The sequence below is a fragment of the Podarcis melisellensis genome, assembly GCF_964234715.1.
Source record: "Podarcis melisellensis genome assembly, chromosome: 4".
Lineage (NCBI taxonomy): Eukaryota > Metazoa > Chordata > Lepidosauria > Squamata > Lacertidae > Podarcis > Podarcis melisellensis.
In genome coordinates, this window is record NC_138531.1 from 10,225,587 (window position 1) to 10,252,778 (window position 27,192).

The window sequence follows — 27,192 nt, forward strand, 5'->3', positions numbered from 1 at the left end:
CACTGATCTAAGAACTAGGGTTAGGGGGTGGGGTTAAAGAGGCAGGCCTGCAATTTAACCCTAAAGGTCTTTTCTCAGAAGCAGGTCCCACTTTGCTCAATGGGCTGATTCCTATTAAGGCAAAAATGGACCCAGCAACCCCATGTCTCCTCTTTGCTCTCCTGAACGCTCAGTAAACAAAGACCTAAGACGTGATGCCATCGCATTGCCATGTTCCACCTCCACACTTCATTGCCACTGTGGGGGCAGAGGAACTGAAAGCACGATGACCTCATGCCAGGTCTTTTAATTTAGGAGGCATTAATGGGGGAGAAAGCAGGGAGGTGAGCTGAGGCGGCTGCTTCTGGCAGCGGCCCCCACACTTTATGTGAACATCTCCCTTCAGCGCAAGTATTCTTAGAACTGCAGACAGCAATTACATCTATAGTAATTATCTGTGCTGGTACTACAGAAAACAGCCAACCCTAGGTAACCTGGGCGGTAAGAGTCGTGAGGCTCCTCACAACAGCAATCTCACGTGACAGGCAAAATACAACACACAGCGCAAATGTGCAGCACCGAAAACAACACCCCACCTTTTAGAAGCCACAAATCACACCTGGAAAGAATGCTACCTTTTTGTGCACATAACTTTCAGATTTAGGTAGCTTGACAATATGGACAATGAAAGCTTAACAAATGACGCAGCATTTAGCTCTGAAGTAATAAGGTTTAAAGGGACGCGGGTAGTGCTGTGGGTTAAACCACAGAGCCTAGGACTTGCCGATCAGAAGGTCGGCAATTCGAATCCCTGTGACGGGGTGAGCTCCGGTTGCTCGGTCCCTGCTCCTGCCCACCTAGCAGTTTGAAAGCATGAAGTGCAAGTAGATGAATAGGTACCACTCTAGTGGGAAGGTAAACGGTGTTTCCGTGCACTGCTCTGGTTCACCAGAAGCGGCTTAGTCATGCTGGCCACATGACCCGGAAGCTGTACGCCGGCTCCCTCGGCCATTAAAGCAAGATGAGCGCCGCAACCCCAGTCAGTCACGACTGGACCTAATGGTCAGGGGTCCCTTTACCTTTAATAAGATTTAAGCAGGACTTAAATACAAGTCAGGTCAGAAAGAAATGTTAGCAAAGTGCAGAAAACACGACAGATGTATGTGTGTGTGTGTGTTTGTGTGTGTGCACTGTCTTGTTCAGGATCTTATCAGCAGGAAGCCATAGCAGAGTCTACCCACTGAATGCCATTTTAGAAGCACAGGATTAATTACGGGACTTCCTCTCCTGGTCCCACGGAGGACCTTAAGGTCCATAAATAACAACATTTTGGAGGTCCCAAGTCTCAAGGAGGTTAGATTGGTTTCAACTAGGGCCAGGGCCTTTTCCACAGTGGCTCCGATGTGGTGGAACACTCTGTCACAAGAGACCAGGGCCCTGCCAGTGTGGTGTAGTGGTTAAGAGTGGTAGTCTAGTAATCTGGGGAACCGGGTTCGATTCCCCGCTCCTCCACCTGCAGTTGCAGCTGCTGGGTGACCTTGGGCCAGTCACACTTCTCTGAGGTCTCTCAGCCCCACTCACCTCACAGAGTATTTGTTGTGAGGGGAGGAAGGGAAAGGAGAATGTGAGCCGCTTTGAGACTCCTTCAGGTAGTGATAAAGCGGGATATCAAATCCAAACTCTTCTTCTTCTGCGGGATTTGACATCTTTCCGCAGGGCCTGCAAGACGGAGCTGTTCTGCCTGCCCTTTGGCTGAGACTCACTCTGATCCCTTATATGGGATTTGGTATATAAATTTTCCCTTGGCTTTTTTGCTGGCCCATGTATGACTAGCATGGATAACTGGCTCAGGTGAATATCGGGTGATGTTTCCCCCCTGTATGTTCTTGATTTATGGGCTACTACTAAAATGAGGCTGCATTTGAAGCCATATTTTAATTGTTTGTTTGTTTGTTTTCTATTAAGTTTTATTGTAATTCATATTTGGTGTTAGCTGCCCTGAGCCCGCCCCTGGCCGGGGAGGGTGGGGTATAAATAACATTTATTATTATTATTATTATTATTATTATTATTATTATTATTCCCTAGAAGGGGTTTGATTTATTTTTATTGAACCCTGTGGTCCCCTACAATGCAAAATAGTGGCTCAGGGCAATGTCTCTGAGCCTGTGCTTGGTCCAGTAATTTGTTTCAAAACAGTTATTTCAGACAAAAATCCACTTCTGGTTTTCCCCAAAGCTTTTCAGTAAACCAAAAATGGGATAATTTTTTGTTATATATATATATATATATATATATATATATATATATATATGCAGAGACATCACCTTGCCAACAAAGGTCCGTATAGTTAAAGCTATGGTCTTCCCAGTAGTGATGTATGGAAGTGAGAGCTGGACCATAAAGAAGGCTGATTGCCGAAGAATTGATGCTTTTGAATTACAGTGGTGCCCCGCAAGACGAACGCCTCGCAAGACGAAAAACCCGCTAGACGAAAGGGTTTTCCGTTTTGGGGGCGCTTCGCAAAACGAATTACCCTATGGGGTTGCTTCGCAAGACGAAAAAAATCTTGCATCCCCCCACGGTTTTTTCCCGCTTTTTTGTCCTTTTCTTAAGCCGCTAAGCCGCTTATCAGCTGTACTGCTGATAAGCCGCTTAACAGCTGATCGCTAGAAGCCGCTAGACCGCTGTAGCGCTAATCCGCTAAGCTGTCAATGGGCTTGCTTCGCAAGACGAAAAAACCGCTAGACGAAGAGAATCGCGGAACGAATTCTTTTCGTCTAGCGAGGCACCACTGTATGGTGCTGGAGGAGACTCTTGAGAGTCCCATGGACTGCAAGAAGATCAAACCTATCCATTCTGAAGGAAATCAGCCCTGAGTACTCACTGGAAGGACAGAAGCTGAGGCTCCAGTACTTTGGCCACCTCATGAGAAGAGAAGACTCCCTGGAAAAGACCCTGATGTTGGGAAAGATGGAGGGAACAAGGAGAAGGGGACAACAGAGGACAAGATGGTTGGACAGTGTTCTCGAAGCTACTAACATGAGTTTAACCAAACTGCGGGAGGCAGTGGAAGACATGAGTGCCTTGTGTGCTCTGGTCCATGGAGTCACGAAGAGTCGGACACGACTAAACAACAACAACATTGTCCAGTAGCACCTTAGAGACCAGCTAAGTTTGTTCTTGGTATAAGCTTTCATGTGCATGCACTCTTCTTCAGATACACTGAAACTGAAGTCACCAGACCCTTATATATAGAGGGTGGGGTGGAGTTTTTCTCAGGAGGGTAGTAGGAGATGGGTGATTGACTCAGTGGATATGGTAAACCTGTTGACAAATGTTAGCAACTGCAATTATCCTAAGGGATAGTATGCAGATGATTAGCATATGTAATGAGACAGGAATCCAATATCTCTATTCAGACCAGGTCACTTCATAGTTTGCAGTTTAGTGATAAATTGTAATTCAGCAACTTCTCTTTCAAGTCTGTTTCTGAAACTCTTTTGTAATAAGATAGCTGCTTTGAGATCCTGTATTGAATGTCCTGGGAGACTGAAGTGTTCTCCTATTGGCTTCTCTTTTTGTTGATGCTTATGGCAAATAATTGGAAAACAGAAACTCCTGTTGATCTACACAAATCCTCCCCATCTATACTGCCCCACAAATGATTTCTGTGGCAGACTTTCTATGGCAAAGTGAATCGAATGCTTTCCTTGTAAGGTGGGATCTGGGAGAAGCAAGTTTTGCAGTCTGCTGAATTTTCTAATGGGGCAATTGACATTTTTGGATCTCGGCAGTAATTCTAGAACTAATATATAAGTAAGAGGTTTCATGTGCATGTTTAAGGAAACACGCAGGTCTTCATCGGGTTTACAATGATGCCAGATTGACACATTCCATTTTGACATTAGAAAGTCACCCTAATATTGCTTACATTGGAGTTCATATTTTAAAATGTTTTATGGTGGCTTTGTTTTTATTGTAATTTTATACTTCAGAGTTGAAATCCCTCTTGAGAGAGCTTAACTCTAAAGCAGGCATCCCCAAACTTGGCCCTCCAGATGTTTTGGGACTACAACTTCCATCATTCCTAGCTAACAGGACCAGTGGTCAGGGATGATGGGAACTGTAGTCCCCAAACAGCTGTAGGGCCGAGTTCGGGGATGCCTGCTCTAAAGGGAGGCCTAAATGATTTTTAAATGAATAAATTCCTGCATTGCAGGAGGCTGGACTAGATGGTCCTTGGGGTCCCTTCCAACTCTCCAATTCTATGAAATAAAACAAATTCTTCGCCATCGTTTCATAGTGAAAAGTTATTCCAAGTTGCCACAATCACATAGTATTTTTAAAATCCACTGTATTTTTTTTTTAATGTTAATTTCCTATCAATCTCCAAGATATGGTAAAGCTGAGGTCTTCTTATGTGGGATATATATTGAAAAATTCTTCTACCATACAAAAATACCTGCAGATGGCTTTGCACAAATTTATTTAAAATGAACGGGAGACTCGGGCCTAAGATTTAACCTGATTTAAGCCCTCCTGAAAGATAAGCTTATTCATCTGAAGTACAAAGGAACAAGTCCCAATCTCTATTTACTGTAGATAAACAGAAAATACAGGAGGAGGAGAACATAAACTGGAAAAGACCCAATGGGAATCACAAAGATTTGATGACAGAGGCTTACATGGGGGGCGGGGGGAGGTCAAATGCCTATCTCAAGAGGACTGAGCTCACCATAATCATCATTAGAATTATATTCGCAAAGGCACTCTATATTATCAAATCCTGTTGTGGCTTTATGAGGGCCCTTGAAATGTTTGCTCTTGTCCTAAAAGCTCAATCCACAGATTTCTGTAATCAGACAGTATCAAATGGCATAGTGGCTTTGCCCTCCGTAGCAGCGAACAGCTGGGATATTCAAGCAAGGAATAGGCAAATGCAATTTCTTAAGAGATACTTTAGAATTTTAAGGCAATCTTTTTCTCTCTTTTTTGGTCAATAATGCCAATTGCCTAACTAACCTCTACAACAAATCATGGGTTGTTGTTGCTTTGCTGCGAAGTTGTACGCGGCGACTAGAATCACTTGATTCATAGAACGTAAGAGACCATCAATTCCCCATTCCCCGTTAGCAAACTAAAGGGGGAAAACATCCTTCAGTATTAAAGCCTATTTGCAAATGATACTCCATCAACTTCATCACTTAGCTGGGGCTTTAAAATGGCAGCTATATTATCTTGCCCTTTCTGAATTATGCAACTAATTATGCAGTAAGTTTGCTAATGCGGCAAGACGATCATTTCTTGGACACGGAGGCTGAATATTAACATGGTTCCATGTGCAGGGAACCGCTGGCGGGCTGGGAGAGTGGGACTTCTAACAGAACTGGTGGCATGCTGAGATGCTGAGGAGTGCCTTAATGCAAAACTTGAGAGATCCTCCAGCTGAATGTAGCCCACAAAATGCCCGGTTTTGCTGCCCAGGTAGGAATCCTAAAGAAGTGTTGCCAAACACCTGGCAGGCCGGTCCAATATGTGGCTGCCTTCAGTTGAGACCCAGTGTGGTGTAGTGGTTAAGAGCGACAGACTCGTAATCTGGGGAACTGGGTTCGCGTCTCCGCTCCTCCCCATGCAGCTGCTGGGTGACCTTGGGCTAGTCACACTTCTCTGAAGTCTCTCAGCCCCACTCACCTCACAGAGTGTTTGTTGTGGGGGAGGAAGGGAAAGGAGAATGTTAGCCGCTTTGAGACTCCTTAGGGTAGTGATAAAGCGGGATATCAAATCCAAACTCTTCTTCTTCTTCTTCTTCTTCTTCTTCTTCTTCTTCTTCTTCTTCTTCTTCTTCTTCAACATGCAGAGGTTGTGCAGGCCTTCATACATACAGTGGTACTTTGGGTTACATACGTTTCAGGTTACAGACTCCGCTAACCAAGAAATAGTACCTCGGGTTAAGAACTTTGCTTCAGGATGAGAACAGAAATTGTGCTCCGGTGGCGCGGCAGCAGCAGAAGGCCCCATTAGCTAAAGTGGTGCTTCAGGTTAAGAACAGTTTCAGGTTAAGAATGGACCTCCAGAACGAATTAAGTACTTAACCCGAGGTACCACTGTTATGGGCCTCACCTACACTCCAGTACAAGGAAGATTACAGAGAAATCACAAGGTGCCCACGCGCATTAAAGGTAAAGGTAAAGGGACCCCTGACCATTAAGTCCAGTCGTGGCCGACTCTGGGGTTGCGGCGCCCATCTCGCTTTACTGGCCGAGGGAGCCAACGTACAGCTTCCGGGTCATGTGGCCAGCATGACTAAGCCGCTTCTGGTGAACCAGAGCAGCGCACGGAAATGCCGTTTACCTTCCCACCGGAGTGATACCTATTTATCTACTTGCACTTTTGACGTGCTTTTGAACTGCTAGGTTGGCAGGAGCATTAGTGACAGCTCAATGTGTAGTTGTGTTTCAAAGATTTCTTCCAAGAAACCCAAAGAGTTTGCACCTGTCACGGGACTGCCAAGGAACGCATTTGAGTCGGGGGGGGGGGAGGAGAAGAGTGAGAGCGGGAACAGTCACAAGGAGACAGAGAGGAAGGTGACGGAAGGGGAAGAGGGAGAGAGCCAGGAGGCGGGAAGGCTCTCCACTGCTGAAGAAGAGCCGCAGCACCGCATAGGGAGCTCAGGATCAGACGGAAAGCCTATGCCTGTGCCTTTGGCACAGGAAAGGAGAGGGCTAAAGCACAGGGATCAGAGACGTCCCATGAAGCTCCCCTGCCTCTTCTGTTGGAGAAGCAGCAGAAGACCACTCCCTGAATCTGAACCTGACGATTCGGATGCATGATTGTACTGTGCTGCTTGTACATATGTAAAATAAAGAACTGTAATAGGAACGGAATTGCCCCAGAAAGACGTTAAATTGTTTTTGTATGCCACAACTGCAGGGAGAATTTTATTAGCCCAAAATTGGAAATCACATTGGAAGATGGGCAGATGAAGATGTTGGACTTTTTGGAGCTGGAAGAATCCGTGATCAGAAAGAGGAGAAATATCAAGAAGATTGAAGGAAATTTAAGGAATACCTAGCTAAATATTATAATATAATATGTGGAAATACCTGCGAGTATTAAATTGGTTTAGGATTAAAGTATGTTGAATTATATAATACTATGGATTGAGATTATGATGAAAAGAAAGGTAGTAATTTGAAGTAGTTAATTATATTAGAAAGTGAATATTGGAAAATTGCTAAAATGAGACTTAATGAAAATCAGCTAGGAAGGATTCGAGGAAGTCACTTAATAATGGAAATTAATTCGGATTCTGATTGGAAGAAATTTTATATGTTTGTTTTTCTTCTTATATGTTTTGTTTTTTTGTGTTGTGTTGTATTTGTTATAAACTTGGAAAATTAATAAAAAAAATTGGAAAAAAGTAAAATAAAGAACTGTAAATATCTCTCTGAGTGAGCAGAAGGTGCTTATTGCGAAGAGCATACACAAACCATCACAGCACCCCACTGTTGTTTGCGTATATGTTATAAAACTGACAGAAAACAGGTAAATGTTTTAAACGTTCAGCTTCTGTTAGATCATGCCCAGTATGTTTATAATCCTCAAACAACACAAATGACCTGCCTTGTGAATTGACATAGGGCCATTACAGTTTCTAATCATAAGCGAGTTCTGCTGTCAGAAATATGATGTATAGATTGTGCATAATTAGATTCATGCATAACCCCAACAACAACAACAACTGGATTTGCATTTGTCTGCAGACTGATTGGCTGGCATTCCCGGCCCCTCCACCCCAGTAGCTTACGCCATACCTGGCTTTTCCATGATCTACCATCACTTTTAATTGTGCTGCCCTTTCTGGGGGATTTAGTGAAGTGGACTTCCGAACGGGACCAGAAAGCTCAGAGACCTAAAGATAAGATGTGATTGAAGGAAATGTTTCGAGGTGAAAGGGGGTGATTTCCTAAATCACTGCTACTGCCCTGTCACTTTCCAATTACTCCAACTTGCCTTCCTGCCCCCGTTATCGGCTGGCAGATGAAAACTCACCCAATGCATAAGCTGACATTTCCAATAAATATCTCCACCTAAAGGCACCATCTAACACAAAGCAAATACTAACTACCCGTAGTACTACTTCTGCTACTATCGAGGCAGAGTATCACCGCCATATTATGCCACTGCTGAAATAATTTCACTGGGTGCCCATTAGCTACGTGCCCAGCCAAATGCTGCTTTCATCCTTTCTTCAGGATAGGAAGATGGCATCCTATCACCTACCCATTGGGACTCATCCCCATTACATATCAGACAGGCACATTCTCTATGTGTCTTCTTAAACTATAGTTTCAAACTTGGTTTTATATGTGTAATTCTTTTAACTTTTTCACTATATATACCGTATTTTTCGCTCTATAAGACGCACCAGACCACAAGATGCACCTAGTTTTTGGAGGAGGAAAATAAGAAAAAGAATATTTTGAATCTCAGAAGCCAGAACAGCAAGAGGGATTGCTGCGCAGTGAAAGCAGCAATCCCTCTTGCTGTTCTGGCTTCTGGGATAGATGCGCAGCCTGCATTCGCTCCATAAGACGCACACACATTTCCCCTTACTTTTTAAGAGGGAAAAAGTGTGTCTTATAGAGCAAAAAATATGGTAACTCTTGTATGTATTTTATTATATTAAATCGCTTCAGGATGCCTCACGGAAAATGATGCATAAATGAAATATTATTGCTGCTGCTACTAAATGTCTCTCAATATGTTCAAACAAACCCATTTTTGTTGTAGGTTGAGCCTTGCATTCAGGTTATATTAAGTTTTGAGACAGGGCCTAACTTTAAATTGAACCTATGTTTGTTATTTGTTTTGGAGAAGGTTTGCAGCTTTGAAAGCAAAAAGCGAAACAAAAACAAACAAACAAACAAACAAACAAACAGCAGAACACTGCGGGGGTTTGGGTATCAGTTACTGTTTTTAAAATATCCCATTGAGTTTAGAGAACACACATTTGGCAACAAATGGGAACTAATCTCATACAGAAAAAAAAAGTTTTTTTTTATATCCTGAAGGAACAAACAAGGGTTTGTTTCCCCCCAATGTGTTTGTATAATATCCATATCTATCTATATCCACATCACTGCTAAACACAACCTTATATCTAGATTTCCTCCTCAACTTTTCTAGACACCAGAACTAAAATGTAAGATAAACAGCTGGGATTTCTATATGCACAATTAATTCTTGTGTTGGCTAATATGTCTTTGTAGACTTATCAATTGCATGGCTGGATTAAACACATCATGAGTTGATTTGGTAACAGACAAAGACACTTCATTTATTGCAGTAAGAGAACACAGAAAATTGGAGGAAAACTTCTTTCTTGAAGAATAAGGAAGAAAAGAAACTTGGGCTATTCTTTCCCCTTAAATTAATAATGTCAGTATTGGAATACCAATCAATAACAAAGCACCATTACCTTAATAAACTACCCAAGTAGAGGAATAAGTGGTTCAATAACTGGCAGACACTATCTATAATATCCATAGGATGGGAAGTTGGGCTTGGGTCCAGGAGTAGCGGGTTTAATTCTCTCAGCCCCATTTCCCCATTTGAGGAAAGGGAATAATGACCCATTTCACTGAGAACTGTGTGGATGAGCAATTTTGCACAAGCAATTTGCAGGTTTTGCTGAAGGCAAAATTAATGTAGGGAGGGATTTATGGTTTTCTCTGTTGTAACGGGACACAGAGAAGGTTTGCATATGAGCATATGTAGTTCTGGAGGTCCGTTCTTAACCCAAAACCATTCTTAATCTGAGATGCATTTTTGCTAATGGGGCCTCCCGCCCCCACTGCGCAGCAGGCGCACGATTTCCGTTCCCATCCTGGGGCAAAGTTCTCAACCTGAGGTACTACTTCCGGGTTAGCGGAGTTTGTAACCCGAAGTATTTGTAACCCGAGGTACCACTGTACTAAATCACATTAGGTAGCCAACATTGGGTCCTTCCAATGTCGCTGGACTCCAGCTCCCATATGACCCAGTCAGCATGGCCATGATGGGATGAGGCCGCTGTTGTCTACTGACAGCTTCTAGGAGCCACAGGTGATAGCTGAGTGCAGAGTGGGGACCAAAGGTGGACAAACTACCCCAGAAGGGGAACACACTCTAGATGGGGCTACCTTTGAAGGTGACCTGGAAACTGGAACTAATCCAGAATGCAGCAGCTACACTGATGACTGGGAGTGGCCGCCAAGACCATATAACACCAGTCTTGGTACATTGGCTCCCAGTGTGTTTCCGAGCACAATTCAAAGTGTTGGTGCCTTGGCCCAGTATACCTGAAGGAGTGTCTCCACCCCCATTGTTCAGCCCAGACAATGAGGTCCAACCTTCTGGCGGTTACCTCACTGAGAGAAGTGAGGTTACAGGGAACCAGGCAGAGGGCCTTCTCGGTGGTGGCACCCGCCCTGTGGAACGCCCTCCCACCAGATGTCAAGGAAATAAACAACTATCTGACTTTTAGAAGAGACCTGAAGGCAGCTCTGCTTAGGGAAGTTTTTAATGTTTGATGTTTTATTTCTTTATTATTATTATTATTAATAATAATAATAATCTGTTGGCAGCCACCCAGAGTGGCTGGGGAAACCCAGCCAGGTGGGCGGGGTATAAATATATTAGTATTAGTATTAGTATTAGTATTAGTATTAGAATATGTCCCCCACCAAAGTGCTCTCCTTCCTCTAAGATGCCATACACCCCAGGTGCTGCTAAAATGTATTGTTATATAACGTTTGAAGTCACCACTGGCTTCCAACAAATCCATTTGACTGACTAGAGATGATAGGTAAATGATAGCATCATATGACTAAATCACCAAGGGGGACCCCACCATACAACAGCTGCTCATAGAAGACTACCCTTGCTTCTTCAAACAGACTAAAGCATATTGCCTCAGATCATCTCGTTTTCCACCTGGAAAGCTAGGGTACATTTTCCTAACAGTGGGGAATTTTTTTAAAGGTGGGGGTGTCCTTTCAAAACCAAAAGATCCCGTTGATCTTACATGTGTATATATGAGGCCAAATCTGTTAACAATGCAATTCATGCTCAAGAATTCAGCAACAGGCCAGGGAAAGCTATTATCAGGATTACATCACTGAAACTTGAAATCTTGGAGATCTTGAATGTCAACATTTTTATGACTACTACTGTACCAGATATCCTGAATTATAATGAATCCAAGGCAGCTTAATGCTTAATACATCTTTGTGGACATCCCTCGCAGCTACCAAAGATGATTAATTCCCATAAACTGGGTTGGTATTATAGAACGGAAGCAAATCTCAATCTATATTTGGAATAAACTCCCACACACAAGGTGGGCGTGACTGCATTTCTCAGGATGTAAATTTACTCTGAAGCAAAAGCATTTAAAAAAAAAAATCATACCAAGCAATGAAAACCAAAAGAGAACGGGTGGAGGGTTGTTTTTAAAGCTCTGTGAGAACACTTGTTTTTCTTTATGCCTGGAAATACAGTCTGTTTGGGGTGAAGTATTGCCATCTGATGGGAAAGAACCAAATTATTGAGTGTAGTAATAATAAAAGTAATAATAATAGTTAATATTTATTTTTCCTAAATTGCTGGTTCCCGGGATTTTTGATACCTGGAAAGTAGTCTTTTTTCTGATTAAAACTGGAGGCATGCTGCGCTCGCTCTCTCTCTCTCTCTCTCTCTCTCTCTCTCTCTCTCTCTCACACACACACACACACACACACACACACACAAACACACACACACACCTCTCAGCTAACCTTGCTTTCAATGTTCTTTGCTCAGTCTGCCAGACAGAACCATACTTTCTGGGCAATGGTGATACTTCTAGAATTCCTCTGTGATTGCCGGCAGCATCTGAGAATGCTGGCTTCCTCTGGCTAGCTGTTTTCTCTGCCCATTTATTGTCAGAAAAAGGGGATTAATGATGTGCTAGCTAGGCCTCTCAAGCCTGAGCAGATCTGATCCTGGTTTGCAGGAAGTGTTTAAACCACAGTTTTCTAATCTGGATGTCACAGCACACCATGGTTTAACAAATCAGAAAGCTTTTACTAAAGCCAGGCTGGGAAAACCCAGCCAGATGGGTGGTGTATTATTAATAACAATAATAACACAGTGGTACCTCTGGATGCGAACAGGATCCGTTCCGGAGCCCCGTTCACATGCTGAGCAGAATGCAACCCGCGCCTGCCATGATTCGCCACTTCTGCGCATGCGTGTGACGTCATTTTGAGCGTCTGCGCATGCGCGAGCGGTGAAACCCGGAAGTAACCCATTCCGTTATTTCCAGGTCACCGCGGAACACAACTTGAAAATGCTAAATCTGAAGCTACTTTAACCCGAGGTGTGACTGTGATAATAATAATGTGAGGGAAGGGGAGAAGAGTGTTTTCTGGAGGTGATAAATATGTCAACAACAGGATTTTGGGATAAACCACATAGTTCCTGGAGAATGAAAGCATCATCCCGCCATTGGGCAGAGAAGGGATGCAGGGGGGGGAGAAAGTACAAAATTAAATATACTGCTTAGCATTTCAAACAAATACAGGGAGACGTAATATACTCCAAATGAAGTCCAGTGAGATTAGACATTGTGCAGAGGTTTATTTAATGTACACAGAGCAGCTGTGCGAATGTGCGTTTTGCGGAAAACATGTAACTTCTCCTAGGCCTCATAATAAAGTACTCTCAATGCAGGGCAGATATACAAGGCCTCCTCACCCCAGCGCCCAAGCCGCTTTCCACTAAAGGCCATTACAAATGGTTTGCGCTCTTGGAAAAATGCTCTGAGAACACCAATCAACTTTTAAATCAAAAACAGCTTGCTTTCTGATAGGGGCAGCAAAACTGGTCGATTTATTCCATAAAACTTTATGTACACAGCAGCAGCATCCATGAACTTAATGATCATAATATAGAGTCTACAGGGTAATTTTTATTGCAATTTATAGCAAGATTACACATACTCCACAGTTTTTCAGGCTTTATTGAGATTTTATGGGACTGTGCGGTTTAAGCAGTTAACTGTGTGCGCTTGTGTGATGGGAGAAGGTGGGGTTAGCTCCTATACATGCGTTTCGTTGCTAATCTACCATAGGCTATTAATTACTCTGTCCAATCAAAGTCATTATTTATAGTAATTTCACGAGCAAAATAATTTGCCAGGGGCATGCAGCATTAATAGAGGCTCTGGACATCTGCAGAAACCTACCTACGTATAACTCAGATACACATCTATGAGGATGGTGTGTTGTTGTTTTTCCACAGCAAAAACGTTAAACCTTTTTCATTTTAAATTGAACACTGTAGAACTCACACCCATTTACAGGAAATCGAATTCTCAAGAGTGTTGAGACCTAAATCACATCAAGTATCTAATATATAACTGATTCACCATCCAACATAAAACAAAGCCGGGGGAAAGAAAAGCAATTACAGATTTGAACAACAGCAGGACATAGCTTTTTCTGAGCCCAGGTTTCGAGACAAGACACTTCTACATATCTAAAAGTGACCTTGACTCCTCCATTCTTGCACCCAACCAAACTACCATTAACGTCAGCCCACAAAGCTGGACCTTAAATTACTGTACACTTTCCTCAGCAGTCCACCTTTCTAAACATTCTATGACATCACACCATTTCAGCCAATAGGTGACAAAGGCTTCACTTTTGCTACAAAACCCCTTAATGAAACGTAACACTGAATTTTTTTAAAATTAAAAAAATCTAAATATCTTTAAAAGAGCTGCCTCTTTATATACTGCTAGGGACAACAAAGTATGTTATGTTCTGCTAGTATCTCAGGTCTTTACTCTGGGTGGGGACATCTGTCTTCTCTACAGGGCCGGATTTAGGTTTGATGAGGCTCTAAGCTACTGAAGGTAATGGGGCCCTTTATGTGTCCAGCTGTCCTTTGTCAACAACAAATTGTCACTGTTTTTTGTGTTGAATATATGCTATATGGCAATTTATGGACCTAAAAGGTATCTAAAGCCATTTGTACATAACAAAATATGTATTTTATCAAAGTAATTGTTGAACTGAAATACATTTAAGAAGTATATTAATAGTGAAATACAATTAAGAAGAAGAAATAATTATTAAGCTCTAGCTTAAAATGATTTTTTATTCATAACAAACTAGCAGGCGGGCCCATTATTTACATCATAGGAGCCTACAGAACACAAAATAAGTAGAAAATAAGTGACATTCACCCTGCTTTACAAAGCTTGTGATTGTTTGGTTTCTCCCTGTGAATAAACAGGCAAACTATCAAAAGGTGTTTTCCTAGAACGATTTCTTATTTCTGTTTTGCGAAAGCAAGGCCATGCAGCCAGGAGGAATCTCACATACAAAACCAGACAAGGAAATGGTGGGAAGAAATTTTTGTGGAGTCTCTTCTGCTCAGACAATACAGCAAAAAGGAAAAAAAATGTTACCCTGAAAAAAAAAATCTGGCCCAGATAAAACCATATATGAACATGCTGATTTTATGGAGCATTCCTGCAAACTGGTTTGCGGGATAAAGTCTCTCACCTGCCATCTTCCCTGAGGTGTAGCCCTCCTAATTTCAAGTAGGATCTAAATAGTGGAATGGTGTAGGCAGGGCCAGTCACACGGGTCTTTCTCACCAGAGCATCTTTGTCCTTTGTCCTTTATGTAACTATTCTCTTTAATTAGCTAAAGAAATCTCCTTTAAATCCATTTCTTCTGAAATCAAACGCAATTCAAGTCGCGGATGGAACAGTATCAAGCTGTACTAGCTTAGGATCATTTGGCTGATAATTATGTCTAATAAACGGCGTTTCTGTGCGCTGCTCTGGTTCGCCAGAAGCGGCTTAGTCATGCTGGCCACATGACCCGGAAGCTGTATACCGTCTCCTTCGGCCAATAAAGTGAGATGGGCGCCGCAACCCCAGAGTCATCCACGACTGGACCTAATGGTCAGGGGTCCCTTTACCTTTATGTCTAATAAACTGTTTTGTTATCACATTCTTAAAGCTTGCTAAGACCAGAGCCAAATCCAGTGTGAGATTTTCCTCTTAGTTTGAGCAGATGTTTGGTGCAACCAGCACGCAGAATACTAGCTGGGTTCCACTGCTATATAAACCACTTCTCTATGCCGCAGCGTGAATACAACCATCATCCCTATCCAAACCTGGAGGGCTATTGCTAACTCTCAATGCTTGAGCTTGCACATGGTGCTTGATATAGTGGGAATTGTAGAGCAAGCCTGCAAAACTCCTGACCAGATACATTGAATGCAACCCTCCAAGTCACATATAGTGGGGCACTAAGGGCTTGATAAATCTCCCAGTTTTGCAGCTGCCTGGGATTCCAAAAGGGGGGGGGGGAGGGTGTTGTCAAGAAGCCAGCAGTTCACAATACATGGCTAGGAGAGTGTGTTTGTCTATCATGGGTGGTCCTCTATCACAGGTGGGGATGGCCACCAAAGTGAAAAGCTTAAAAGGAGGATTAAGCAAATTCCTGGGAGGGTGAGGCGATGAATGGCCACAAGCCACAATGGCTCTGTTCTACCTCCCCTGTCAGAGGGATTTTATGCATCTGAATACCAGTTGCAGGGAATCACAAGTGATGAGAGTGCTCTTGCTTGTGCGCTTCCCATGGGAATATCTGGTTGGCCACTATGAGAAGAAGGTGTTGGAATGGCTGGCTTGATCTGGCAAGGGTCTTCTTATGTTCTAGAGCAGGGGCATTCCAAGAGTCTGCGATCTACTCTCAGTATTAAAAAACTGGCAGTGATCTACCCATTGCCACAGTTGTTGAGCTTTTTTGGGGGCTTTTTGGTGGGGGTTCAAAGATCTACCAGGATCGACCAGGAACACCCCACGATCAACCAGGAGATTGCGATCAACCTGTTGGACAGCCCTGTTCTAGAGCATCCAGAGGCGCAACAATGCCTCGCTCGCTGACTCCATCATCACCAGCATCACATTCTTAAAGCACTCTGGAAGTATATACTTGATTCTGACCAAATGAAGCCTCCTGGTATATATTTTGTTCCAGGAGGCTTAGTTTGGTGAGAATGGAATATACACTTCCAGAGTTAACACTGGAATTACTTCTGCTAAGTGAGCCACCATACAGTGGTACCTCAGGTTAAGAATTTAATTCGTTCCGGAGGTCCGTTCTTAACCTAAAACTGACTTTAACCTGAGGTATCACTTTAGCTAATGGGGCCTCCCGCTGCCACCACACGATTTCTATTCTCATCCTGAAGCAAAGTTCTTAACCTGAGGTACTATTTCTGGGTTAGCGGAGTCTGTAACCTGAAGCGTCTGTAACCCGAGGTACCACTGTATACGCTAGAGGGCTGTGAAAAAATTGTGCCCCCAACATTTTATACTTGTCTACCCATGTACTGTCTGAAACAAAAGGGGCACATTGGTTGCCAGATGTGAAATAAATTGGCATCATTTCCAGCTCTCCTACCCCACTATTGACTCTATATTACTGGTGACTTCCTCAGGGAGGGAGGAAAGCACAAGATGGCAATGGCTGTGACATCTTCCATTTCACGAACAAATTGGGACTATTCACAAACACAAATACACACACAAAAACACCCTACTTGTATGAACAGAGGAGAGGGAAAGAAGATCACTGACACTGACGTTCACAGGACACGGCGAAAGTTGTTGAAGTTTTTTGGTTTACTTGCCAAACTTCTGCCTCCCAGTAACGGTCGAGAAAATCCGGACATATGGAAGTCCAAACTAATCCCACCCCCAACATCCACAAGCCACCAACTCTTTATCGCCCGTGTCCACATATTTGAAGCAACATCTGAAAGAGGAGCTTATATATGGTACAGCTGTACACATGTAGTAGGCAGTCTGATCAGGAAGCCTGTATTATCCAGATTTATAATCTGGTGGCCAGCCTATGTCCCTTTCTGGCATTCTGCTAAATATACAGACACTGAGAGAACAATCCTGTGGCTTGATCTGCTGGGATGACTGGGGTTAGGATCCAGCAGATCTTCGGTTGAGCTGGATGGTTCCCAGCGCAATGGTGGAATTTAATTTCGAGTCTCCCCACTTGGCAGTTGTCCTGTAGACACTCTCTCATGCTAGCCCTCTGGCTTAATATTTGATATTTCCCCCATGCTTCTCCAGTTAACAAGTGTTTGTCTCCAGTCTTACATTTCCACATGTAAGATAAGAAGGAAAAGCTCCCATAGGCTTGCAAAACGATTGGGTGTTCTAATAGTAGCATGAGCTACTAGTTAGTCTGGGCTTCACCTTTCTTAAAATTCAAGTACATTTCACACCTGGGGGGAGGGGGGATGGGCACCGTACCTTTGACATGACTTCTCCCGTCCTCCAGTAACGGTACTACGATAGTGTTGTTCACATTCCCTGGTGATCTCACCGCTGTGTAGACCACGGGTACCGACTGCACCACGACTGGGATGCGATGTACGTGACTCATTTTGTTGGTCTGTAGGTTCATGGGGCTGGACGGGGGTACTGGGTGGATTATGTGCAAAAACTGCTGCCCTCCAACACCTGATGCAGATGCCACCAGCGGGCCTGGCGTTAATACTGACGGTGCAGAAGATGCTGAAGAGACGGACGTTATTACTGTGGGTGACGAAGCTGGCCGACTAGAGGATGTCGAAGTGGAAGAAGGAGACGATGCCGAGGCGGTGATGGACACAGGCGAAGACGAAGCAGCGATGGGGGATGACCGGGCCTTGTTTATCGACAAGTCCACTGGCTCAGTTTGCGTTTGGAAATGGTCTGTGGACAAAGAGTCTTCTTCCGGATCTGCCTTCATGCTGTTCAGCAAAAGAGGTACAGCTTCCATATCTGGGTAACTGTGAGAGTTTGGAGACTGTGGGAGGAAGGAAAGGGAAACAGACCATTACCATCTAGGAGCCAATGCAAAAAAACAACACTCGGATGATAACAGTGTGTATGTTTATTTTAAGCATCATCATTGAAACGAAGGGCAAGCAGGCAAGGAAAGGGCGGCTGCTTCAAAGAGGCCCAACGTCAGGTCCTGATAAAGGGTTGACTGGGGATCATGTCAGTCACTGCCTCTTTTTATTTTTTATTTTCAGCTTTTCTATTAAGGAGGTGCACTAGTGGCACTCTGAAATGAACATAAGGACATGGGAAGCTGCCTTAGACTGAGTCAAATCATTGATTCATCTAGCTCTATTGTCTACATTGGCTGGCAAAAGCTTTCCAGGGTTTCAGGCAGGGAACACCCGCAGCCCTCCCTGGGGAATCAACCAGAGACCCTCTGAGTACTCAGCGAGAGACTACAGCTACCCCACCCCACTCTCATTTTCCCAGAATGCTTCTGAGCTGGGCTGAGTACCATTCTCTTGCTGCTCTAGTAAAAATGTTTTCTTCCGCTGGATCTGCCTTCATGCTGTCTGGGTATGAAGGGTAACTATAGAAGTTACACCCCGCTCCCAAATGGGGTGCCTGTACTTGCTGATGCTGTCTCTGTTTACAAGGAGGGTACCACAGTGGTGAGGGGGAGGGAAAAGATGAAATATTTAATAATAATAATAATAATAATAATAATAATAAATTTATACCCCACCCATCTGGCTGGGTTTCCCCAGCCACTCTGGGCGGCTTCCAACAAAGATGAAAAATACATTAAAACATCAGTCATTAAAAACTTCCCTAAACAGGGCTGCCTTCAGATGTCTTCTAAACGTCAGATAGTTGTTTACCTAAAGTCCCTTCAGACTGACTTTTGTTGTAATTGTATTGTTTAGCTTATTCTTTTATTTGTTTTGTGAATAATAGTGATTTATAGGTTGTAATTGTTTTACTGATGATTTGATAATTATTCTATGATCTGTATTGTATTTGTGATGTTTTATTACGCTCCATTAAGTTATTGCTGCGTATTGTTTATAAGCTGCTTTGCGATTCATTTGAATGAAAAGCAGCATAGAAATATAAGAAGTCAGCCCTGTTTGCAAGTCGAAAACTGTTGCATTTCCATCTCTGAACTAGGTGAGCTCCACCTCACATTTTCCACTGGTGGCTCATGGGCACATCAGCCCTTAGCTTGTCACTAGTTTATTTCTCCACTCGGTTTGTTCTTCATTACAATAGAATCTCATTACAGCACAATGTCATTATCCAAACATTACCAGGAAGTTCTGAGGAACAATCATTCGTGTGAATTGATAATATTTGAATATTTCAAATTAATTAAGCCATTGTGAACATCTTTGTCAACAACTTTCTTTTTTACAGAGAAGTCTCAAAACATCAGCAGAGATGTTCTCTTGTACCACCTCGCTGCAGATGTGAGCTGTTTTTAAGGTGAAGCGGTTTCTGTTGCTGCATTGCTAACGCCCAACTCATATTTACTCAGAAGTCTCTTGTATCCTTCCTTACCCCCTATTTAAACAGTTGATTCATTTCACTTTTACCCATATCTGTACATCATGTTCCGAGCTGAATCACATCCTCATATTCAGTGGGAGGTCAGACTCCCTTCTCAACATTGCAGATGGTGAACGTCAACTCTAGTTGCAAGTATTTCTTCAAGTTTGTAAGGCGTTCTGGGAGGAATTTGGGGCCAGATTTTCAGGAGCGATAAGCACATTAAGGCTGAAATCACAACCCACATAAACCTCAAAGGCTTAGTTTCTCTCCATAACCCAAGCCTACACAAAGCTCTAGAGCTGATGTGAAGATAAACATGAGCTAGACTTCGAACCCTCAGCGCTGTTGCCCAACATGAAATGAACAGAGCTGCTCCCAGTTGCAAAGAACAGTACGTCTAGACTAGAGACTGGGGATCATAGATTTTCAAGGGTTGTAGGTGGTCTGGTAAAAGCATCCTTGCCTGTGTATGTACACACTTCCCATCTCATCGCTATCTCATCATCATTTCTGATGAAACAAGGAATTGAGGGTTTACAGTGTGGTTCAATGATGCTCAATCTGGAGAACTCCAGATGCTGTTGGAGTCCTACTCCCATCAGCCCATGTCAGCATGGCCAATGTTTTGGGATGATGACGGCAGACTCCAACAGCATCTGAGAACACCACGTTGGCTATCTTTTCTATAATAGTCTTCTCTTTGAAGGTGTCCTCCCTTTGAGGGCTATCTAGTCCAAGTCCGGTTTGCAAATAAGGAACCATAAAAAGTGGGAGGTCTTGGAGTGGCCCAACAACAGCTATTGGCACTTAGTCTGAGAAAGCACACAAGTCATCTGGTGTCTATAGTATTCTATGCTTTAAATAATTAAAGCATAGCAATTATTTCTAAATGTGTGTCTATACAGTGGTACCTCAGGTTAAGAACTTAATTCGTTCCGGAGGTCCGTTCTTAACCTGAAACTGTTCTTAACCTGAAGCACCACTTTAGCTAATGGGGCCTCCCGCTGCTGCCGCGCGATTTCTGTTCTCATCCTGAAGCAAAGTTCTTAACCCGAGGTACTATTTCTGGGTTAGCGGAGTCTGTAACCTGAAGCGTCTGTAACCTGAAGCGTCTGTAACCCGAAGTTGTTGTTGTTTAGTCGTTTAGTCGTGTCCGACTCTTCGTGACCCCATGTACCAGAGCACGCCAGGCACTCCTGTCTTCCACTGCCTCCCGCAGTTTGGTCAGAAGTAATCCGAAGTACCACCGTACATATAATTTACCATATACAAATTATATGCAAAATGATGTCCTCCCCACTTTTTTGAGTGGGGAATGTTGCAAATCCTCTTTTTTGGCAATGGATAACTGGCCACAACATAGAGGAGCAACCTATCCTGAACTATTAAGGCCGAAATAGGGTCTGTAACATGTTTATGTCTTTGTTTTATGTCCTACAACCTATGTTCAGGTTGAGCAAGACTCAAGGCCTTCATTCCAACCTTAATTCAGAATCCAGATTCAATTTCTGGACACCCCCCCCCCCCCGCAAATCAATCCCATTATTCCATATAAATTACGATGGAGTGCTATTTTCACATCTTTAATTTGGGTAGCATGTACCTGCATCGCAAAACATGACATTGGGATGTCTCCTCTTTCACTAAATAGTCCTATGACCAGAAATTAATTATAAGGCATATTCCCTGCCTTTTCTACCCTCCCAAGTATTGCAAATTCTCAGAAGAAGAAGAAGAAAAAGAAGGATCTGAATTTCATAAATTATCATTATTGGGTCAAAAATTAAGACGAGCAAATCAACTACAGTATATCTGTAACAAGACAGATTTAAGTGATCCTCCAGAGACAAAACTGCAGCTACTCCTCATGTTGACATATGCTTCTTATGCCCAAATTACTTTGCAGTGCAAATTAGTACTGTCAAGCCTGAATATATTACAAATTAAGGGGGAGAAATTTATACTTCCTTTTTTTTCCCCCACACAGAAAATAATATCTTTACTTTGAGTATACACATAATTGCATATTATAGACTTGAAATTTTAATGGGATAAAACCGAAAGCTGTGAAATGCAGCTGTTTTTATTGAAATGATTTAGTGTCTCATGAATTGGCTTCAATAAATCAAGTTCTTTATGACCCAATGAGATATGATATGATTATTTTCAAAGGAGAGCGGCAAGGAAAGGCGGAGAAAGCAAGCCGTGCTTGGATACGATGCTATGGCTGCCTGCAGGCCTATTCACTCAATGCTTTCTGGGAATATCCACCTGCTTATGAGACTCTGGCGCTTGTGGGCCTCTCTCACTCCTCTGGAAAAATCGAGGGAGCCATGCTGTGATGCTTTTGCACACCCTCCGACATTTCTCCAACGGAAATAGGGGTGTCCTATTCCACAATCATAGAATCACAGAACTGTAGACTTAGAAGGTACCCTGAGGATCATCTAATCCAATCCCTGGCAAGGCAGAAATACAGTGGTACCTCAGGTTAAGAACTTAATTCGTTCTGAAGGTCCGTTCTTAACCTGAAACTATTCTTAACCTGAGACACCACTTTAGCTAATGGGGCCTCCTGCTGCCGCCGCGCCGCTGCCACACAATTTCTGTTCTCATCCTGAAGCAAAGTTCTTAACCCGAGGTACTATTTCCGGGTTAGCTGAGTCTGTAACCTGAAGAGTCCGTAACCTGAAGCATCTGTAACCCAGGGTACCACTGTATGCAGGGATAGAAAATGCAACGTTGACATTATCAGCACCATGCTCTAACCAACTGTGCTGCTTTTGCAAACCCTCCTATTCCAATAATAATTTTATTATTTATACCCCACCCATCTGACTGGGTTGCCGCAGTCACTATGGGCAGTTTCCAACATATATAAAACCATAATAAAACATTAAACATTTAAAAAAACACTTCACAATACAAGGTTGCCATCAGACATCTTCTAAAGGTTGTATAGTTACTTATCTCCTTAGCTCAGTGGAGGGTTGTTGTTGTTTGCATAACTCCATACCCTCCAACATTTCTCTGATGAAAATAGAGGGACGCGGGTGGCGCTGTGGGTAAAACCTCAGCGCCTAGGACTTGCCGATCGCATGGTCGGCGGTTCGAATCCCAGCAGCGGGGTGCGCTCCCGTCGTTCGGTCCCAGCGCCTGCCAACCTAGCAGTTCAAAAGCACCCTCGGGTGCAAGTAGATAAATAGGGACCGCTTACCAGCGGGAAGGTAAACGGCGTTCCGTGTGCTGCGCTGGCTCGCCAGATGCAGCTTGTCACGCTGGCCACATGACCCGGAAGTGTCTGCGGACAGCGCTGGCTCCTGGCCTATAGAGTGTGATGAGCGCACAACCCTAGAGTCTGGCAAGACTGGCCCGTACGGGCAGGGGTACCTTTACCATTACCTTTAAGGAAAAGCGGGACATTCTGGGATCAAATCAGAAGCTGGGACAGCTTCCGTAAATCTGGGCCTGTCCCTGGAAAACAGGGACGCTTGGAGGGTCATCTTTTGCACAGTGCCTGAAGCAGAACAGTGAATGCCACCTCACCCAGTAAAGACTGGTGAGCAAGTTGCTCTGGCACCAGAGACAGAAAATCCCACAAGCACCCTAAATAAAGTTTGCTTGGCTTCCTGACTGCGGCTTATTTGGGGGAAACGTGGTTTGCACAAAGCCAGCTTCTGGTTTGTCTCCTCGCCACCACAGCAGCAGCAGGAGCAGTTTGGGAACTTCTGAACGTTGTCAACTAGGCCAATACTCATTCACATGAAACTGTAGGCTAGCAGTAAAAGGACCCCGGTCTAGAGCAACCTTTGTCCTGATCCAGCACAGCTCTTATCTTAAATTCTTATCTAATCTGATTCACTGTGGCATAAGATGTTATTTTGTTTACAGGCCTCCATGATGTCATCGTTTCACATGTAGCATTGTGAGACATCATGTGGGTAGATCACATTAAATGGAAGATGAGGACAACGTCAGAAGAGGATAACATATCGGGGCATTTGGGATTGGGCGGCTTATGTCAATTCATGATGTTTCAATTTAATCGGGACACTTGAGGGGGCTGGGATAATGAGGGCAAAGAAAAAAGAGGACCATTGCTTTGTGCAGGAACACCAACAAGGAGAACCAACAGGTGAGGTCTTTTTGACACAAAAACAAACACAAAATTATAAATACGGTTTTGAACCAACCCTGTAAGAAATTTGTATTAGCAGGCTGTTTCGCATGACCATGAAATTTGGCCATTCAAGAGACTCCTCAGTGCAGCCTTCGTCAACCTGTGTTGTGGTCCAAAACATCTCAAGGATGTCAGGTTGGCCGAGGCACCCTTAACACAATACAGCAGCATTTTGGACGGTTTCATTGTCTTAAAACTAGGGCTGCAGTTTAGCCTTCCTTCATCTTTTTCTTAAAACCCTCATTCTTTTTAAAAATCTGCTTCTGTTGACATCCAACAGACTTCTTTAAAGTCCTGGTTGGAACGGAAGTTTGTGGTTGATTTCAAAATGGCCCCAGCTTAACAGAAAAATAACATCATTAATGGGTGTCACATTCCAAAAGCATTGCATAATATAATAGCTGTTGGGGTATATTGGACAACTCATATTAAGATAAGGGAAAATAAAACAGAGGCAAAAACAAACAATAAATCAGTATTGCAAGATTCCACTATGAGAGTGCCAAGACAAATGACAAGAAAAATCCAGTTTGGAGCAGAATTAAGCCCCTGTTGTGAAATTTACTCTTGGCATCCAACATACCCCCTCAGTCTTTTTTTTCGTCCCTTTATTTTGCTATACCCAGGAATGAACAGAAAATTTTTTACAAGCACTTAAAAAGCTCATGGGGCAGAACCATGACCCAAATTTGCATGAAATCTGCATATGGTCATTTATTTGTACAGTTGCCTCTTGGAAATTATGAGGTGAATGGCTGGGTTTCTCCAGCACTTCATTTTGCAGTATGCCCAGCCACCCTATAAAATATGGGTTGTCTCCAATGAAATTCTGCTGAGAGTAGACTCACTGAAAACAACTGTACCCATAAATCTCAGTGAGCCTATTCTGAGTAGAACTAACATTAGCTACGAGCCCCTCCCCCCAAAAAAAATTAATTAAAAAAAATGGGAGGAGGGGTCAGGAATCCTGGAATTACCACAAAAAGGCTGGGATACCCCCTTAACAGTATCATCTTGCACTCAATTCTGCCTTCAGAGTCTGTTACATGTGGAACCATAATCCACAAAACACTTTTGATGGGGCAAATATTGATGAAATACTCAAAGTAACACATTCAAAACTGCATCTTCAGTTCATTCCTGAAAAAAGAATGATGGTCACAGAGGGACATATTTGTCACTGCTAGACAAAACCAGTTATGCCCTGCATAAAAGCACTCACTATAGCCTTTCAGAGACATGGAATATATCTTAGGAAATGGACGTGAGACATGCTGTATGGTGTGTACATCAATGTGGCAACCACCCTATCAAAGGTTCCTCTTCAAAGAGGATCTTTAAGTTCACGTTAAGTTCAATAAGGCTCTCGCTTGGAAAGTTATGAGTGATGCTAGACTTTATTATTAATAGAAATCCTTCTCCGATTAGCCTTAACACAGAAATGGCCATAACTTCAAACCGTGATTCATAACTCCCAGGAATGAGGGTGTCTTTCAGAGTGTTTTCAGGAAGCTGTCAGGACGGATCCAAATGACAAGTGCGTGGAATCTGCCCAGCCTGCAAATGCTACCCAACAAGAAGGCAATATTCTGTGCTGTCAGAAATGCAAAGCCTTGTGAAATATGAATAGCATCTTCACTGTCTACACAAAAGCTTCATAGACAAACATACCATGAGAGGGAAACTGATTGTGAGACGTCTGAGAAGCAGTGCTTACTAATAACCTCTTATGTATACACAGATGAAGTACCTTTAAACCAGTTCACAATGAGATTAGCGACACACTCACAGGGCAGGGCTTGGGGGCAGAAGTTCAGGCCCCACTCAGCAGATTGGATAAGGGGTCTCTGAATTTTGAAGGAAGGAGAAGTAATTATCATCTAAAGACAGCCCCACCCGCCACTTCCCATGATACTATTAAGTCCACAGCCTTTCTTGAGTTCCCGGATGTTCTTAACTACAACTCCCATCATCCCTGATGGGTAGGAATGATGGGAGTTGTAGTCCAACAACATCTGGGGACTCAAGGTTGAGAAAGGCTGGCCTAAAGTTACATGACTGCGCCACCTCGCATCCTGCACATGCTGGACTGTAAGCATGAGCCTCAAACATGCATAGGACCTTTCCGTGAACTGGGACATTTGCGCATACATTTGATCTGCCAAAAAGGGGAGATAGGTTGCCTTAACAAGGCCTACTCAGACAGAAGGGTGCATGTATAGGCTGCCGTTCACACTAAACGCCCTATGACAGAGAAAACCAAATTAGAGAACTGGTTCCTTCACCTTGATACATGCAGGATATGCAGGTCAGGGCTTTGTGTGAAATTGTCCTTGGACGCTGACTTATTTCTAGCATTTTATACTCTGCTTTTTGCCAGGATGGTCTCAGGACAGCTTACATTTAAAAACTAAACCGAACCATAATCTACAGTAAAATGCAACAGAACAAAAACAAGCAACGCCAGGGAATGGGAAATCAAAACAGCAGATAAAACACTCAGGCCAACATAACCCAGACAAAAAGGCAACTGAAAAGGACCTCAGATTCCATTAAGGGTAGAAAAGAACAGGATGGACTTTGCTTAGCAGCTAAAAGATAGCAATGAAAGTACAAGGCAAATACGTTCCAAGGGGCTTCCAATCAATCAAAATGTTTATTCGGCTTTACGCCCATCATGAAACACAACACAACAAAACAAATCAAATAAAACAGCAGAGTCGTACAAACCACAAATAGTATAACGCAATTCACAACTCACAAGGACAGATATTAGCCATTCATAAGAAAAGTTTAAGATTAAGATTAAAAATTTTAGGCACTACACTAAAATCAATATCTGATGTCATTATAGAAAATTCTTATAACTATCAATAATCAGCTAACATTCCATTCCGTCTCTTGTACGAGAGGACGGCTGTAAGGAATTTAGCAACCTGTAGGGTAATATAAGGATCTACATCTTGAAGAACCCAGGCAAGCTGTAGGTCTACTGGTTTGTCGGCCATAGGCTGGATTATGGAGTTTAGTATACTAGCACGGGCTGAACTGTACAAAGGGCAGATAAACATAACATGATGTAGAGATTCAGATGTTTTCATTTCACAAGCACACATTGAAGAGACTTGGCCCATGTCTCAGCACGTTTGTTGTAAAGACATTGAACCTAGCTCTAATGAAGGCATATCGGTGAGACGCGGCCATAAGCGATGTTAAGTAGGACGGAGCGCGGTAGATAGGGGTTATGCCAAAATTTAACGGCGAGCAGGCTCCACCACCAGCTACGAAATTTTGGTATAACGAAATTTTGGTATAAGGGGCTTCCATATTTTTGGCATCAGTACGGAAGATGTCCTTTCTCCAGTGTCACCCATATCACTTTCAAAGATGGGAGAAAGGCCTTTGAGGAAGCTATTAATTGGCAGGGAGCTTCATGCAGAAGGAATAGGATCATGAAGATGCTCTAGACCCACATTGTCGAGGGTGTTATAGACAAGACCAATGCTTTTAACTGAGCCTGGAACCATACCAGCAGCTAGTGCAAATCTTTTAATAAAACTGTGATCCTGCCCATAGGGGT

At 43.1% G+C, this 27,192-nt stretch overlaps 1 protein-coding gene across 4 annotated transcripts in view; it reads right to left on the reverse strand.

Moving 5' to 3' along the window:
• KLF12 (KLF transcription factor 12) overlaps positions 1 to 27,192 on the reverse strand; it is a 227,251-nt gene that overhangs the window by 77,513 nt on the left and 122,546 nt on the right. For all 4 annotated transcript variants that reach the window (XM_081907345.1, XM_081907342.1, XM_081907343.1 and 1 more), the window contains exon 3: positions 17,366 to 17,903. In XM_081907345.1, the coding sequence (XP_081763471.1) occupies positions 17,366 to 17,903 (538 nt within the window). The remainder of the gene's footprint in view (positions 1 to 17,365; positions 17,904 to 27,192) is intronic.